The 17,204-nt window shown below is 69.4% G+C and overlaps 1 protein-coding gene across 4 annotated transcripts; it reads left to right on the top strand.

Moving 5' to 3' along the window:
* The first annotated feature begins 7,737 nt into the window (after window positions 1-7,737).
* On the top strand, window positions 7,738-16,820 carry EPS8L1 (EPS8 signaling adaptor L1). Of its 4 annotated transcripts, XM_070062778.2 has the most exons (20): window positions 7,740-7,877; window positions 8,097-8,182; window positions 9,421-9,461; window positions 9,863-9,921; window positions 10,075-10,236; window positions 10,309-10,458; window positions 10,696-10,778; window positions 10,877-11,102; window positions 11,297-11,423; window positions 11,501-11,589; window positions 11,695-11,769; window positions 11,846-11,994; window positions 13,180-13,321; window positions 13,398-13,426; window positions 14,687-14,801; window positions 14,895-15,026; window positions 15,123-15,216; window positions 15,295-15,469; window positions 15,661-15,793; window positions 15,874-16,820. In XM_070062778.2, the coding sequence occupies exons 2-20, from the start codon at window positions 8,166-8,168 to the stop codon at window positions 15,958-15,960; spliced, it is 2,085 nt and encodes a 694-aa protein (XP_069918879.2). In that variant the 5' UTR covers window positions 7,740-7,877; window positions 8,097-8,165; the 3' UTR covers window positions 15,961-16,820. The 4 variants fall into 4 exon arrangements, 1 of the variants encoding a protein (XP_069918879.2); XR_016224977.1 differs by lacking the exons at window positions 13,398-13,426; window positions 15,295-15,469; window positions 15,661-15,793; window positions 15,874-16,820 and having other exon boundaries at window positions 7,738-7,877; window positions 15,123-15,139; XR_016224978.1 differs by lacking the exons at window positions 14,895-15,026; window positions 15,123-15,216; window positions 15,295-15,469; window positions 15,661-15,793; window positions 15,874-16,820 and adding an exon at window positions 13,530-14,078 and having other exon boundaries at window positions 7,738-7,877.
* Window positions 16,821-17,204: the final 384 nt, after the last annotated feature.

Genomic DNA, 17,204 nt, shown 5'->3' with positions numbered 1-17,204 from the left:
CACGCTAGGCAGTTTCCAAAGTAGGAAACTCAGGGCACACATGTGCCCCCGGCCTCGCAGGGAACCAGGGAGGCCAGCGGTGGGCTGCTCCCAGGGGCGGGGAACCAGGGAGGCCAGCGGTGGGCTGCTCCCAGGGGCGGGGAGCCAGGGAGGCCAGCGGTGGGCTGCTTCCAGGGGCGGGGAGCCAGGGAGGCCAGCGGTGGGCTGCTTCCAGGGGCGGGGAACCAGGAAGGGCAGCAGTGGGCTGCTTCCAGGCAGGAGAGTGGGAGCCATGATGACAGCCAGCGGTGGCAACGGTGCCAGCGACGCCTCCCGGCGTCCCGCGGTGGCAGTGCCGGATCGTGCTGCCGTCCCTCCCAGGGGCTGTTCTACACCGCGTGGCAAAACCCTGCCCGGCTCCGGCCCGGTCCTTCCCCTGGCGAGCACTCCCGGCGGGGGAGGAAGTGGCCGATCGGAAACTTCGGCCGCGGGACAGCGTCCCTCGTGACCTGGTCTCTGCAGCAGTGAGATTCTAAAAGCAAAGGACACCCCCCGGGGCCCAGCGGTGGCCGCTCACGCCTTCTCCCCCACCACGTCCCAGAGGCAGAGGGGCCCCGCCCTGACGGGGGCTGACAGGTCCGCCTGGGATCCGCACAGACTCTGCGGCTTCACCAGACTCAGACGTCCGAGGGTATCCGAGTGTCCCTTCATCCCCACCAGTGCACGGAGCGGGGGGCGGCTGTGGAAAGAAAGCAAAGGCAGGGTTAGAGACAGAGAGAGGCAGAGAGAGGGGTACTCCACCCGCTGGCCCACGCCCCAGATGGCTGTGATACCCAGGGCTGGGCCAGGCCAAAGCCAGAGCCAGGAGCTTCTTCTGGGTCTCCCACGTGGGTGCAGGGACCCCAGCACTTGGGCCATCTTCCACTGCTTTTCCAGGCCATAGCAGAGAGCTGGATGGGAAGTGGAGCAGCTGGGACTAGAACCGGCGCCCATATGGGATGCCAGCACTGTGGACGGAGGCGCTACCCGCTGCACCACAGCGCCAGCCCCAGGTCTCTAAGCGTGTACACACTTGTATGTGCCTAGGGTGTGAGGAACGGATGAGCGCACCCTGCGTGGGGCCCCACCGGGCAGCGGGCCAGGACTTCGGCCCTTCTGTCCTGTTTCCATCCACATCTTCTCCTGGCTCTTGGATGGGGCGGGAAGCAGGCAGGGGCTCCACACCCCACACAAGGACCTGGCTTTAGTCCCGCCTCATTTCCCATCCCGCTCCCTGGGGGCAGCAGCCATGGCTCACGTACTGGGTCCCTGCCCCCATGTGGAAACCTGGGTGGGGCTCCTGCCTCCTGGCTTCAGCCCGGCCCAGCCCTGGCCGTGTGGTCATTTGGGGAGTGAACCAGCGGATGGAAGAACGCTCTCTCTCTCTCTCTGCTCCCCCCCACTCTGTAAGTTTGCCTTTCAAATAGAAATATCTGTAAAACAAAACAAATCAAGGGAGAATAAATAATATTTTTTAAAGGTGAAAGTTAAAAATAAAATAGAGGCTGGCTGGCCGGCTCAATAGGCTAATCCTCCGCCTGCGGCGCCGGCACACCGGGTTCTAGTCCTGGTCGGGGCGCCAGATTCTGTCCCGGTTGCCCCTCTTCCAGGCCAGCTCTCTGCTATGGCCCGGGAGTGCAGTGGAGGATGGCCCAAGTGCTTGGGCCCTGTACCCCATGGGAGACCAGGAGAAGCACCTGGCTCCTGGCTTCAGATTGGTGCGGCCCCAGCCGCGGCGGCCATTGGAGGGTGAACCAACGGCATAAAGGAAGACTTTTCTCTCTGTCTCTCTCTCTCACTCTCCACTCTGTCTGTCCAAAAAAAAAAGGGGGGGGCTGGCGCTGTGGTGTAGCAGGTAAAGCTGCCTCCTGCAGTGCCGGCATCCCATATGGGCGCTGGTTCGAGTCCTGACTGCTCCACTTCCGATCCAGCTCTCTGCTACAGCCTGGGAAAGCAGTGGAAGTTGTCCCAAGTCCTCGGGCCTCTGCACCCACGTGGGAGACCTGGAAGAAGCTCCTGGCTCCTGGCTTCGGATTGGCCCAGCTCCAGCCGTTGCAGCCATTTGGGGAGTGAACCAGCAGATGAAGAGCTCGCTCGCTCGCTCTCTCTCTCCCTCTCCATCTGTAGCTCTGCATTTCAAATAAATAAATAAAATCTTTTTTAAAACCTTAATACAAATGGTTTAATGCTTTCAAACCTAGGCTGGCCACAGGTAACTAAAGCCAAGAGAAGCAAACCCATGGTGGCCAGGGTTGTGGCACAGCAGGTAAAGCCACCGCCTGCAGTGTCGGTATCCCATATAGGCGCTGGTTCAAGTCCCAGCTGCTCCACCTCCAATCCAGTTCTCTGGGAAGGCAGCAAAAAATGACCCAGGAGCTTGGGTCCCTGCACCCATGTGGAAGACCCAGAAGAAGCTCCTGGCTCCAGGCTTGGGTATTGCAGCCACTTGGGGATTGAACCAGGAGGTAGAAGAGCTCTCTGTCTACTTCTGGCTTTCAAATAAAATAAGGCCGGCGCCGCGGCTCACTAGGCTAATCCTCCGCCTTGCGGCGCCAGCACACCGGGTTCTAGTCCCGGTCGGGGCGCTGGATTCTGTCCCGGTTGCCCCTCTTCCAGGCCAGCTCCCTGCTGTGGCCCGGGAGTACAGTGGAGGATGGCCCAAGTGCTTGGGCCCTGCACCCCATGGGAGACCAGGAGAAGTACCTGGCTCCTGCCTTCGGATCAGTGCAGTGCGCCGGCCGCGGCGGCCATTGGAGGGTGAACCAACGGCAAAGGAAGACCTTTCTCTCTGTCTCTCTCTCACTGTCCACTCTGCCTGTCAAAAATAAAATAAAATAAATCTTTCAGAGGGATAGGATGTGGGGATAGGATGTGGGGATGGAGGGGAGAGGGAGAGAGGGAGAGAGGGCGAGAGAGAAGCAAAACGTGGCCAGGTGGTTTCTGTCCTGTTTCCCACTGTATACACGTCAGCCGTGCCTTCCTCCAGAACCAGGACTGGAGCGGTCCACTGATGTCTGTCTGTCTCCCTGGTACCAGGAGCCGTGCCGGCGAGGGTAGATGTTTCATAAGCACCTGCGGAACCAGCGCGTGGACGCACAGCGTGAGGGCGCGGCCACAGAAGGGCAGCGCGGGGGAGGGGGACGCGAGCCTGTGCAGAGCTGCCGTCACCCGCGGCATCCTGGGTCCCTCGGCCACGTGGGGGCCTCCGAGGACGGAAGTAAAGGTAGACCTCGCACACAGCCAGGTCTCAGCGCCTTCTGCGTCTCATCGCCCACCTTACAGAGGAAGCTCAGGCCGGCCCCAACCCAGCACCCAACCTCAAGTCTGCCTGGGACCCAACCCCTCCTCTGCCCCTCGGCCCAGCCCCTGGGGCCCCAGGCAGGAGCCAGAGCCAGGCTCCTCCAGTTTCAGGACCCACAGCCCAGCCCGCCCCACCCTCCGGCCCGCCCAGAGAGCAAACAGCGCCGGCCTCCTTCCCTCCTCCTCCGCCCGGCGGTTCCTGCACCCACCCCTCCCAGCCAGGAGCCTTTCCCTGCCCCTGCCCAGGGCTGGCGGGCCGGAGAGGAGCTCCCAGGGAAACACAGGGCCCTGGCTGGGTCCAGGGCAGCCCCCTGGGTCCTGCCCCCCAGTTTGCCCCCGCCCCGCCCACCTGGGGGCTCCTTGAGACTGAGCCCTGGACCGAGCACAGCACAGCCCCCCTGTGTCAGTCACCTGCACCCCACTCCTCTGCGTGCACCTGCCAGCCTCCCTGAGGTGCCCCTGGCCTGTGGTCCTCCCCACCGTCCCCCGGGGAGGCCACTCCTGCTGTCCCAGGTCTGCCCGCCCCTTCACCTCTGCTGCGGTCCCTGCACTGTGTTGACCACGACCTGGAAGCCGTCCCTTGTGCTTTTTTTTTTTTTTTTTTTTTTGACAGGCAGAGTGGACAGTGAGAGAGAGAGAGACAGAGAGAAAGGTCTTCCTTTGCCGTTGGTTCACCCTCCAATGGCCGCCAGGGCCGGTGCGCTGCGGCCGGCGCACTGCGCTGATCCGATGGCAGGAGCCAGGTGCCTCTCCTGGTCTCCCATGGGGTGCAGGGCCCAAGCACTTGGACCATCCTCCACTGCACTCCCTGGCCACAGCAGAGAGCTGGCCTGGAAGAAGGGCAACCGGGACAGAATCCGGCGCCATGACTGGGACTAGAACCCGGTGTGCCGGCGCCGCAAGGTGGAGGATTAGCCTAGTGAGCCGCAGCACCGGCCCCCCTTGTGTTTCTACCCTCCCCCCGCCGTCTTCTGTCTCCCCAAGCGCTGGGATGTTCTCCCCTCTCCCACCCTCTCCCCTCCCCCTCCCACAGCAGGTGCATATGCCTTAGCATGGCCTTCCTTGCCTCTTCTTCCTTGGCAAACTCCTATTCATCCTTCAAAACCCCAGAGGCTGCAGGAAGGGCTTTGTCTGCGGGCCACACCAGGCCCTGGGCTGCCCCAGGACACCGCACGCCAGCAGGTCCAGCTCCCTTCAACCTAGTTCCCTTCTTGAAAGACATGGGGTCTGGGCGGAGAGGCAGATCTCCAGGGGCCCCAGCGTCCCTGCCCCCGCCCCTCAGCCAGCTGCAGCTCCCACCCCCTCTCCCTGTCCTGGGACTTCAGCCTCCCCCTCAGCCCGGGGGACTGCGGGCGAGGGCTGGCGGGGCCAGGGCGCGGCCTCCTTTGCGGCCAGCGGCCAGTGAAGGAGGAAACCCTGGAACCGGGGCGGAGGCTCCAGTTTCGGTCTCCCCTGCGGCTCCCGATGCCCGCCAGGCTGTGGGGTGGGCGGGGCCGGGCACCTACGCAGTCCACACCGAGACCCAGGCCCCGCCCTTCGCCCCCAGACCCAGGGACCCAGGCCCCAGCCCCTCCTCCCTCAGACCCAGGGACCTGGGCCCCTGCCCCTCCTCCCTCAGACCAGGGACCTGGAAACCAGCCCCTCCTCCCTCAGACTCAGGGGTCCAAGACCCAGCCCCTCCTCCCTCAGACCCAGGGACCCAGATGCCAGCCCCTCCTCCCTCAGACCCAGGGACCTGGAAACCAGCCCCTCCTCCCTCAGACCCAGGGACCTGGGCCCCAGCCCCTCCTCCCTCAGACCCAGGGACCTGGAAACCAGCCCCTCCTCCCTCAGACCCAGGGACCTGGGCCCCAGCCCCTCCTCCCTCAGACCCAGGGACCCGGGCCCCAGCCCCTCCTCCCTCAGACCCAGGCCCGGGCCCAGCCCCTCCTCCCTCAGATCCAGGGACCTGGGCCCCTGCCCCTCCTCCCTCAGACCCAGGGACCTGGGCCCCTGCCCCTCCTCCCTCAGACCCAGGGACCTGGGCCCCAGCCCCTCCTCCCTCAGACCCAGGGACATGGGCCCCAGCCCCTCTTCCCCCAGACCCAGGGACCTGGGCCCCTGCCCCTCCTCCCTCAGACCCAGGGGTCCAGGGCCAGCCCTCCTTGCTCAGACCCAGGGACCTGGGCCCCAGCCCCTCCTCCCTCAGACCCAGGGACCTGGGACCCAGCCCCTCCTCCCTCAGACCCGGGGACCTGGGCCCCAGCTCCTCCTCCTCCAGACCAGGGGTCCAGCCCAGCCCCTCCTCCCTCAGACCCAGGGACCTGGGCCCCAGCCCCTCCTCCCTCAGACCCAGGGACATGGGCCCCAGCCCCTCTTCCCCCAGACCCAGGGACCTGGGCCCCAGCCCCTCCTCCCTCAGACCCAGGGACCTGGGACCCTGCCCTCCTCCCTCAGACCCAGGGACCTGGGACCCTGCCCTCCTCCCTCAGACCCAGGGGTCCAGGGCCAGCCCTCCTCCCTCAGACCCAGGGGTCCAGGGCCAGCCCTCCTCCCTCAGACCCAGGGCCCCTCCTCTCTCAGAGCAGAGTGCAGCCCCCTCACACACACACACACAGCTGCCTTGTCCACGCCCTCTGCTGACTAAGGGGTCTGGGCCCTTCCCAGTCTGTGTCCAGGTCACAGCCTAGGCCATGGTGACCGGCCTCCGCAGGGTCAGTGAGGCAAGGGGGATGGGCTCCCCCTCAAGCTCCGGCCCAGCCAAGCTCACAAACTGTCCAGGACAGGAGAGGGCAGCACGGGGCGGCCCCTGCCTGCGTGCTGCTCCCCAGAGGCCACCCCAGCCCGCAGCCCACTCCCCCGCCGGGCGGCGCCCTCCCCAGAACCTGGCTCCTCCTTAGGCCACTTGGGCTGTCCGACCTGTCCTTCAGGTTGGGCCGAGCCTACCCTCCTCCTCCAGGAAGCCTGCCCTGCCCGCTCCGCAGCTTGCTGGGGGCTTCCGCAGGGCCCTCAGTGTCCCGCTCAGGGCTCTGTCCTCGCTTTGCTCTCTGCCAGGCTGTGTCCTAGAAGCTCCCGAGACCCCACCCTCCCAGCGTCGTCCCCTTCTGGGGACCTGGAGCACAGAGGGGTTCAGTAAGTTGCCCAGGGCCACACAGCTGGGTAGGGACAGCGTCGGGGCCGGAGCAGCCAGGGCGTGGGTGGTGTGGCGCAGGGGCGCCCAGACCCTACAGATGCTGGCTCTGTAGCTGTGCACGAACTACTTAGCCTGTAGGTGCCTCAGTCTCCCATCTGTGATAACTGGGGATAACTGGACCCGCTTCGTAGAATGTCAGTGCTCTCTCGCTCTCTCTCTCTCTCTCTCTCTCTCTCTCTCACACACACACACACACACTTACAATGCACTGGCAAGAGTAACCAAGCAGGATACAAGAAGATACAACAGAAGCTGGTGTTGCGGAGTGGCGAGTTAAGCCCCTCCCTGTGACGTTAGTACTGGGACATGGGTTCTAGTCCCAGCTGCTCCACTTCCGATCCGGCTCTCTGCTGTGGCCTGGGAAAGCAGTGGAAGATGGCCCAGGTCCTTGGGCCCCTGCACCTGCATAGGAGACCTGGAGGAAGCTCCTGGCTCCTGGCTTTGGATCCGCCCAGCCCAGGCTGTTGCAGCCATTTGGGGAGTGAACCAGCAGATGGAAGAGCTCTCTCTCTCTAACTGCCTTTCACACCAATGTCTCAGTAAACACATACGTAAAACCTAAGAAGACGCAGTCACTCAGTAAGCAGCGCCAGAGTCGCGAAGCGGCAAAGCCAGGACTCCAAGCCGCACCTGCCGGGCGGTGGCCCTGTCCTGCTCTCGCCGACCCGGGTCCAGGCTCACTCAGCCCAGTCCGTGGAGTTGACGTGGGTCAGGTGAAGCAATGGAGCAGTCACACGCGTGCCGGCACCACGTGCCAGAGCCGCTCCGAGAAGCCGGCGTTTAGGTGTCCACCGGCTGGGGGAAGCCAGGGGGCCATCAGCGGGAGCACCACTGTCAGCAGAGACCACGGCAGTGCAAAGGCCCTGGGGCGGGGAGGGGGCAGCTGTGCCAGACGCCCGCCCATGGCTTCACCTGGAGGTCTGAGCTCAGGGTCCCATGCTGAGACTGGAGAGGGGGGAGGGGCGGGGAGGCCACTGAGGAGGCCAGGTGGGCTCCAGGTCAGTCGGGGGTGGCCGGAGCTGGGCAGAGGACAGGCGGGGAGGGGGCGACCCTGGGTAAATTCCCAAACCCTCCTGGGCCTCATCTGTGAAATGGGACCACCCCCACACACACACACCATGGAGAGGAACTCCGCCTCCCCCAGGGGGACCCCATGTGGGACCAGGGGTGTCCCGCCCCGCGACAGCTGTGTTCCCCACCCATTGTTGTCACACCGGAGTCCATTAAGCTTTCCATTAAGCTTTCCGGCTGCCCCAGCCCTCTCCTGGGTCTCTCCCGGCCCCGCCCCCAGGCCAGGTGAGCGCTCAGGTATGCGGAGGCGGCCGCCCAGGGAGGGAGCTGGAAGGAGGGGCCGGTGGCCTGGAAGGGACCCGAGAGCTGGGAGCAGGTGAGCGCAGAGCCTGACGGGGCCGTTGAGGAGGTCAGCCAGGAGAGGAGGGGACTGGGGGCTGGCTGGGCCCCTGGGCCTGGGGGAGGAGGGGCTGGGGTCCAGATTCCTGGGTCTGGGGCCTGAACCCCTGGGTCTGAGGGAGGAGGGGCTGGGGTCCAGAATCCTGGGTCTGAGGGTGGAGGGGCCCGGCCGAGGCTCACTGGTCCCCGCCCCCAGGTCCGGTCCTCACATCCTTGCCAGTTCCCAGAGCGTCTGCAGGTGGCAGGAGCCCCCCCTCTCAGCGCCATGAGCACCCCTACTGGGTAAGTGCCCCCTGCCACCTCCCCTCCCCCACTCCGCAGATCCTGTTCAGGGCAGCCGGGCTGTGGCCCTGGCCGAGGGAGTGTGGACACCGAGGAGGAAGCCGGGCCACCTCCCTGCCCGCCCAGCGCCCGTGGCCAGGAGCTCTGGCTCCGGAGCAGACAGACAGACAGACCTGGCAGCAAATTAGGGGGCTGGTGGTCAGCAGGGGGCTGACCTCTGCCGGTCCCCCCACTCTGTGAACCAGGGGCAGCCTCCAGAGCTTGCCAGGGTCCTGCCCGTGCAGCCGTCAGTTCTCCCAGGCGGCAGGTGCCGGGCTCAGGGGCACTGCAGCCGCGGCCGTTGTCCCCTGGTTACCAAACACCAGGGCACGCGGAAGAGCGCATGGAAAAATGGAATGACAAGATGAGCTTCCTTGGGTGCGAAATGTTTCGAAATCCAAGCAGCTTTTGAAGTTCCCTGGTATTTTTTTTTTTCGGGATTGTTTCTAGCGAGCCTGGTCTTGTGCACGCAGCTCACGGGAGAGCGCCAGCCCCACCACGGTCAAATCCTGCCGGGCAGGACCAGGGCTGGGAGAGGAGTTGGGCTAAAAGGGCTTCCCAGGCACGGAGCCGCTGCCCGTGCCTGAGCTCTGGGCCGCTGGGGAAGGGGGGACCACAGAAAGATCTGTCTGGGAGACCCTGGCCTTTAGGGTGGGAGGAGAGGCCCCTGACAGGCCCTGTCGCACTCACAGTCATTCAGTGCCCACCGTGTGCTGGCCCTCGCATGGCCGGGAGGAGGGGGACAGAGACCCCAGAGAACGCCTCCCCTGGGTCGCAGGTGCACCTGGCCCCTAACCCATCTGGGGGTGCCAGCTCCCAGAGGAGAGACAAAGTCTGCTGCCAGGGTGGGGCAAGGGGCAGCTGGGGTCAGCAAGGACCGGGCAGGGGCAGCCCTGGGGTCCAGCATGGACGAGGCAGGGCAGCCCCGGGGACCAGTGAGGGCGGGGCGGGGGTGGCCCCGGGATCCACGCAGGCGAGGAGGGGGCGGCCCCGGGGTTCACGCAGGTGGGCGGGGCAGCCCCGGGGCCCCGCCCAGGTCAGTGCGACAGCGGAGCCCTTGCCCCCTGGCACCCACCGCACCTGTCTTCTCAAAACCCTGCTCTGGCCCTGCGCTCCGCGCCGCCCACTGCCCCCACCACGCAGGCGCGGCCGCTCTCTGAGGCGCCCACAGCCCCCTCCCCCCTCTCCCCCTTCCCCAGCCCAGAGGCCGCCCCCAAGCCGAGTGCCAAGTCCATCTATGGTGAGTGGAGCGGAGGGAGCCCCAGGCCCCCGACTAGAATTCAGGGCTGGGGGAGGGGGCTGGGGCTGAACCCTGGGTCTGAGGGAGGAGGGAGGGGCCTAGACCCCTGGGTCTGAGGGAGGAGGGGCTGGGCCTGGACTCCTGGTCTGAGGGAGGAGGGGCTGGGCCTGGACCCCTGGGTCTGAGGGAGGAGGGGCTGGGGCCTGGACTCCTGGTCTGAGGGAGGAGGGGCTGGGGCCTGGACCCCTGGGTCTGAGGGAGGAGGGGCTGGGGGCCTGGATCCCTGGGTCTGAGGGAGGTGGTGGGGCCTGCACCCCGGTCTGAGGGAGGAGGTGGGGCTGCACTCCGGTCTGAGGGAGGAGGTGGGGCTGCACTCCGGGGTTCACCGCGTCTCCCCACAGAGCAGAGGAAGCGGTACTCCACGGTGGTCATGGCCGACGTGTCCCAGTACCTGGTCAATGTGAGTCCGTGCCCCGGGGGACTGCCCTGGGGGAGTGGGGATACCCCGGCCGCACACAGCGCTTGCTCTGCCCCGCCGGCACGTGGCCGTGCTTGCGGGACTCGGATGCGTCGGAGGCCTTCCTGGAGGAGGCACGGCGCTCTCTGGTTCCAGCACCTGGTGACCTTCTGCCTGGGGGAGGAGGACGGCGTGCACACGGTGGAGGACGCCGCGAGGAAGCTGGCCGCCATGGACAGCCAGGGCCGCGTCTGGGCGCAGGAGATGCTGCTGCGGGTGTCCCCCGGCCACGTGGCGCTGCTCGACCCGGCCTCCAAGGTGCCGCGCGGGGAGCGCCAGGGGCGGGGGGACCCCGGGGCCGGCCGGGGCTGAGTCCGCGCTGCCCCGCAGGAGGAGCTGGAGTCGTACCCGCTGGGCGCCGTGCTGCGCTGCGACGCCGTGACGCCGCCGGGCCGCGGCCGCGCGCTGCTGCTGCTGGTGTGCCAGGAGCCCGAGCGCGCGCAGCCCGACGTGCACTTCTTCCAGGGCCTGCGCCTCGGGGTGAGCGGCCTGCGGGGCGGGGCCTCCCGCGACGGGCGGGGCCTGCGTGGTGGGCGGGGGGCGTGAGTCCTGGGGCGAGAGAGGGCGGGGGAGGCGGCCGCACTGGGGGTCCGTGGTGGGGTCCTGGCACCCATGGAGAGTGGGGGGCGTGAGTCCTGGGGCTCGGGCCATACAGCAGGGATGGATAGGGCGGGGCTGGGGCGGGGCAGGGGCGGGGCCTGACGGCGTGATTGGCAGGCGGAGCTGATCCGAGAGGACATCCAGGGCGCTCTGCAGAATTTCCGCTCGGGCCGCGGGGAGCGCAGGGCGGCGGCGCTCAGGTGAGGGTCCGCGCCGTGGGCAGGGGCGGGCAGAGCGTGGCCGGGGTCTCACGGAGCGCCCCGGGTCGCAGCCTCAGCCTCCCCACTGCCCTCCGCAGGGCCACCCAGGAGGAGCTGCAGCGCGGACCCGCGCCCGCCGCCGAGACCCCGCCCCTGCAGCGCCGCCCGTCGGTGCGCGCCGTGGTCAGCGCGGCGGGGCCGGCCGTGGAGCGCGCGCGACCCCGGGAGGGGCCCATCCCCGAGGCGGAGGAGGCGCAGGCACCCGGCCCCACTGACCACCCCAGGGGTCCCGACCTGGCGTCTCTGCAGGCCGAGCGCGAAGTGGTGAGGGGCGGGGCCTGCCGCCGAGGGGAGGGGCCAGACGGCTGTCGAGGGAGGGGCGGGGCCGGACTCCGGCTGCGGGGTGGAGCTTCGTTCTGGGGGCGGGGCCTTGTCCGGCCGGCGGGCAGGGGAGCCCCAGGCTGGCCTCTCTGGGGTCGGCGGCCGGGGTCGGGACTCAGGCCGCCGCCGCCTCCCAGGACATCCTCAACCACGTGTTCGACGACGTGGAGAGCTTTGTGGCGCGGCTGCAGAAGTCCGCCGAGGCGGCCCGCGTGCTGGAGCACCGCGAGCGCGGCCGCAGGACCCGGCGGCGCGCGTCCGGGGGTAAGGGGCGCCCCCGCCGGGTCCCCTCCCCGCGGGGCCTCTGCGGCCGGCCCGCGCTGACCCCGGTCCCCGCGCAGAGGGCCTGCTGACGCTGCGGGCCAGGCCGCCCACGGAGGCCGAGTACGCGGCGGTGCTGCAGAAGATCAAGTACGCCTTCAGCCTGCTGGTGAGCGGGGGCGGGGGGCGGGGCCGGGGCATGGGCTGGGGGACCGGGATCGCGGGGCGGGGGCGCGGGCTGGCGCGCGCGGCGCTGACCAGACCCCCTCCCCAGGCCCGGCTGCGCGGCCACATCGCCAACCCGTCCTCGGCGGAGCTGCTGCACTTCCTGTTCGGGCCGCTGCAGATGGTGAGCCCGGCCCGGGCGCCCCGGGGCCCTGCGGCAAGCGCCGGCGAGGAGGGGGCTGACCGCTGTGCCCCGGCAGATCGTGGACACGTCGGGCGGCCCCGAGCTCGCGAGCGGCGTGCGCAGGCCGCACCTGACGTCCGAGGCGGTGGCGCTGCTGCGCGACAACGTCACTCCGCGTGAACACGCGCTCTGGACCTCGCTCGGGGACGCGTGGACCCGCCCGGGGTGAGGGTCGGCCTGGAGGCGGGGCGTGGTGACAGGGAGGCAGGCGGGGCCGAGAGGCGGGGCGTAGTGACTGGGAGCAGGAGGGGCGGGGAGGCGGGGGGCGTGGTGACTGGGGAGCAGGAGGGGCCTGGAGGCGGGGGGCGTGGTGACTGGGGAGCAGGAGGGGCCTGGAGGTGGGGGAGCGTGGTGACTGGGGGGGCGGGGAGGCGGGGGGCGTGGTGACTGGGGGGCGGGGAGGCGGGGGGCGTGGTGACTGGGGGTAGGAGGGGTGGGGAGGCAGGGGGCATGGTGACTGGGGGTAGGAGAGGCGGGGGGCATGGTGACTGGGGGTAGGAGGGGCGGGGAGGCGGGGGGCGTGGTGACTGGGGGTAAGAGGGGCGGGGAGGCGGGGGGTGTGGTGACTGGGGGTAGGAGAGGCGGGGAAGCGGGGGACGTGGTGACTGGGGGTAGGAGGGGCGGGGAGGCAGGGGGCATGGTGACTGGGGGTAGGAGGGGTGGGGAGGCAGGGGGCATGGTGACTGGGAGTAGGAGAGGCGGGGGGCATGGTGACTGGGGGTAGGAGAGGCGGGGGGCATGGTGACCGGGGGTAGGAGGGGCGGGGAGGCAGGGGGCATGGTGACTGGGGGTAGGAGAGGCGGGGGGCGTGGTGACTGGGGGTAGGAGGGGCGGGGAGGCAGGGGGCATGGTGACTGGGGGTAGGAGGGGGCGTGGTGACTGGGGAGAAGGAGGGACCTGGAGGTGGGGCGTGGTGACAGGGAGGTAGGCGGGCCGAGAGGCGGGGCGTAGTGACTGGGGAGCAGGAGGGGCGGGGAGGCGGGGGGTGTGGTGACTGGGGGTAGGAGGGGCGGGGAGGCGGGAGGCGTGGCGACTGGGGAGCAGGCGGGGCGCGGTAATTGGAGGAGCAGGGGACGAGGGGCGTGGTGACTGGGAGCAGGCGGGGCCCGGGCGGGAGCGGCAGAGGCGAGCTTGCCGGGAGGGCGTGGCTAAGGAAAGCCGGAGCGCCCCGGACTGGGCACCACCACTGAGATCCGACCGCAAGGAAAGCAGAGGTAGAAAGGGGAGGCTTCAGACCGAACCCGCTGCCTCGGGTAAGAGGCGGGGCTCGACGGAATGGGCGGAGCCAGGGGCCGGGGCGGAGCTTGCGAAGGGGGGGCCGCGGCCCTGAGCGCCCCCGCCCCGGCGCAGGCTGGAGCTGCCCCCGGAGGAGGGACCCCCGTACAGCCCCGAGTTCTGCAGCGGCTGGGAGCCCCCGGCCGCCGACCCGCAGGGCCGCGCCTGGGAGGACCCGGTGGAGAGGCAGCTGCGGCACGAGCGGCGGCGCCGGCAGGTGAGGCCGGGGCTCCCGGGCGCGCGGCCAGCGGGCTGTCTCCCCGCCTGACCCGCGCCCCTCTCTCTCCCCGCAGCAAAGCGCCCCCAGGGCCGCTGTCAACGGGTGAGTGCCCGGGCAGGCGGGAGGGGGGCGTCGGGGGGAGGGCCGGTGCTCACGCCGCCCCCTCCTCCCTCTCTTTCCCTTCCGTCCGCGCGGCCCGGCTCAGGTGGGTGAGGTGGTGAGGAACTGGGGCGGGGCCGGGGCCAGGGGCGGGGGGCGGGGTCGGGAGGGTGGGAGCGGGGCCCCGACTTATGGGGGGCCCAGGAGGAAGGGGCTGGGGTTGGGTAGTCTGAGAGAACGGAGCTCAGGGGGTCGCAGGGCAGGGGCAGGGGTGGGTTTTAAAGGACAGCTCACTGGGGTGGGGGCGGGGGTCAAGCTTCGGGAGGGTGAGCACAGGCGGAGGCGAGGCCGGGTGTCCACTGGGAGGCTGCAAAGGATGGAGACCCGGCTGCTGGGGCTCCTGCGGAAGCAGGGACCGGGCCCCACATCCCCAGCGCTCCCAGGCCGTGGGCCGGCTGGGTCGCGAGCTCTGGGGTCCTCGGACTAGCAGGGCAGAGAGGTGGGAAGCAAGGGGGGTGAGAAGGCCACAGAGCAGCCAGGCTTAGGGAGACCCAGGGGCCTGGGTAGGCATCTCAGCAGGGACAGCGTGCAGGGAGCTGCCGGCCCCACACAGGGGGCGCCGCGGCCCTGAAGACCCCCCCTCTCTCCTGCGCAGGTAGGCCTGACCGGGCTGAGGTCCCTCTTGTTGGGGGCAGGGCTTTGGCCTGCTGCCTGGTGCCGTGGAAGGCCCAGCCTGCTCCTCTGCGCTCCCCGACGCTGGGCGCCAGGCTCCCGGCTTCTGCTCGGCCCAGCGGCCTGCGGCGGGAGCAGCTCCCTGCTCAGGCTGCCTGGGGCCCAGTGTGGCCAAGCCTGTCCCTGTCCCCTCCCTCGGCTCCCCAGGCTGCAGGAATGGAGACGGGCGGGGGTCTCTGGGGGGCGGGGTGGGGAGCCTCGGAGCTCAGGGCTCTGCTGCAGCCCTCACGGGGAGCAGTCAGGGCACAGGCACACGCGCCTCCCGGCCCAGCCCTGCACACGGCCTCTCTCCCTCTCTCTCCCTCTCCACTCTGGGGCAGGGGCCTTCCTCCTCTCTCCAAGGGGAAGTGGCCATGTCTTCTCCTCGCAGGCGCGGTGGTGCTGCTCAGATCTCAGACCCTGTTAACACTATTAACCCGGCCCCCGCTCCGCCCGCTCCGCCGTAACCCCAGCTCACAGAAGCCGCCCCAGCTGCAGGGACAGCAGCCGGGCCGCCCCCCCTCACCTGCCACTTCCCCTCCCCCCCCCCAGCCACCAGGATCCCGAGCAGGAAGCCGAGCCCGCGGGGCGGTGGGTCCTGTGTGCCTACGACTTCCAGGCCCGCAATGGCAGCGAGCTGTCCATCCAGCAGGGGGACGTGCTCCAGGTCAGCCGGGCAGGGAGGGGGAGGGGGAGGGGCCGCAGCCGGCCAGCCCCCACCGCAGACCCCGCCTCTCAGCCCGCTCCACTCCACATCCAGGTCCTGGATGACCGGCGCAAGTGGTGGAAGGTCCGGGACCCCCGGGGGCAGGAGGGATACGTGCCTTATAACATCCTGACCCCCCACCCCGGGCCGGGCGGGGACAGCGGCCAGCCCCCGGCCCCGCCCCCGGTGAGCCAGGCAGGGCCTGGGGGTCTGCAGCTCGGAGGTCTGGGGTATGGGTGGGTGGGAGGTGTGAGGGCCAGGACTCAAGATTGGCCCCCACAGGACAGCGCGCCCCCCGCCCCGCGGGCCCCGGCTCCTGCCCGCCCGCGCTGGAACAGCTGCGACAGCCTGGACAACTTGGACGCCAGCGAGAAGGGTGAGTGGACACCTCCCCCGGGGAGCCCCCTGGCCTGAGCACCCGCCGGGCCTGAGCGCGCGCGCCTCCCGCCCGCAGAGAGGTTCTCCCAGATGCTCAGCGTCCACGAGGAGCTGCAGGCGCGCCTGGCCCAGGGCCGCCCGGGCCCCAGCCGCACCGCCCCGGGGCCCCGCGCCGCCGAGCAGCAGCTCAGCCCGCGGTCGGACGCCGCCGAGGTCCGCGCCTGGTTGCAGGCCAAGGGCTTCAGCGCGGGGTGAGTGGGACAGTCACCGCAGGGCTGGGATTTGCCCAAAACTGATTGGCATGCTGTCCCAGCCACTGGCTGGGGCCCCGGAAAGCCCCGCCCCCACAGCGGGATGCGGCCCTACTCCCTGGAGGGCGGGCGCTCTGGAGCGCGGACCCGCGGACAGGCCTGAGCACCCCCTCCCTGCCGCCCTCGCCCAGGACCGTGGAAGCGCTGGGGACGCTGACCGGCGCGCAGCTTTTCTCGCTGCAGAAGGAGGAGCTGCGGGCCGCGAGCCCCGAGGAGGGGGTGCGCGTGTACAGCCAGGTCACGGTGCAGCGCGCGCTGCTCGAGGTGAGCCCGGGCTGCTCCTCGCCCCCCCGCCCGACCGCACGGGGCCGGACCCGGCGGGCTGACCGCCGTCCCCCCTTCAGGACAGGGCGAAGCCGTCGGAGCTGGAAGCAGTGATGCAGAAGCAAAAAAAGAAGGTGGATGGCGAGGTGGACTCGGAGGTCATTTGAGCTTTCTCAGCCCGCGCTGCGAGAGGTGACCACGCAAGCCCGGGGAGCGCGGACTGCAGGATCCCTGTCGAAGGTCGGAGGCCCGGGCCACCCCACCCTGGGGGCAGACCGGACGGACAGTCCTGGCCGCCGCGCCCTCGCGCGGGTGGGAGTGACAGGGCGCGCTATGGACAGCTCCTCGGCGGCGGCGCGACGTCTTTGCCCCCTGCCCGCCCTCTCGGAGGGGGCCGCTGTGGTCTCCCCTGCCGCCTCCTCCACGCTGCGGGGCCCCCTGAGCCGGCCAGCAGTGTCCTCCAGCCCGGGGCTTCCCTTCCCTTCCCCGTGAAGCCCCCCACCCACCTCTCCCGCCCAGCCCCAGGCTGCTCTGCCGGCACCTGCTGCTCCCTTTGTGAGCCGCCCCGGCTAGAAATCCACGAAGCCCCTCCTCCCTCCCGCAAGCCCCCCACGTATCCCCTGGGGCTGCGAGGGTGCCAGCTGGGGCACCTGCCCTCGCAGCCCCACCCCTCAGGCTGAGTCCGGGCAGGCACAGCTCCGCCCCCAGGGGTGCCCCTGCCCACCCTCAGGAACCAGGCCTTATGCCTCCAAAGACTTCCTGGTCCCCAGGGCCCTCGGGGTAAACAGGCAAGCCCCCGCCTGGGGACTCCAGGGAAGGGCCGGCTGCTCTCCCACCCCTCGTTCTCAACACAGGAACCAGAAACCTCCACTACCCGGGCTGCACACGGGAATGCCCGTGGTCTCGGCCTGCACCCTGGCGGCTGGCCACGGCTGCAGTTCCAGACCCGACCCCTCTCACCACCTCCACGGCGGTGCCCCGTCCCCCACCCCCTGCCCCATCCGCTCAATACAGCGCTGAAACCGTCCGTGGTCTCGTGGTCTCGTTTCACATCCGCCGCCGCCAGCACCCGCCTCACCTGCCCAGGGCGCTCCCCTCCAGAGCCTCCCCTCCCCCTCCCCCTCCCCCCCAGCGCTACAGCTGGACTGCGCCTCCCCCATGGTCCTCTCCTGGGAGACCAGCAGGCAGCCAGAACCTGTCCAGGAGGCCAGGCCCAGCCATGATGAATCAGTGAATGAATGAACAAATGCCATCGAGACACAGCTCCTGCCCAGCCCCCTCACTGCCACCAGTGGGGCTGGAGCGGCCTGCCACGTGTCACCCCAAGTCTCCCCAGCCTGAAACTGGCCCCGTAGGCCCTCCCCTCCCCGGCCTGGGACCCTGTGGGCGTGGCCTGTGGCCTTGGCCCCGC

This window comes from Oryctolagus cuniculus, chromosome 18 (genome assembly GCF_051225735.1).
Source record: "Oryctolagus cuniculus isolate XC-2025 breed Fujian yellow rabbit chromosome 18, ASM5122573v1, whole genome shotgun sequence".
Lineage (NCBI taxonomy): Eukaryota > Metazoa > Chordata > Mammalia > Lagomorpha > Leporidae > Oryctolagus > Oryctolagus cuniculus.
The sequence above is the reverse complement of the archived record's forward strand: the minus strand, read 5'-3'. Positions and strand labels throughout refer to the sequence as shown.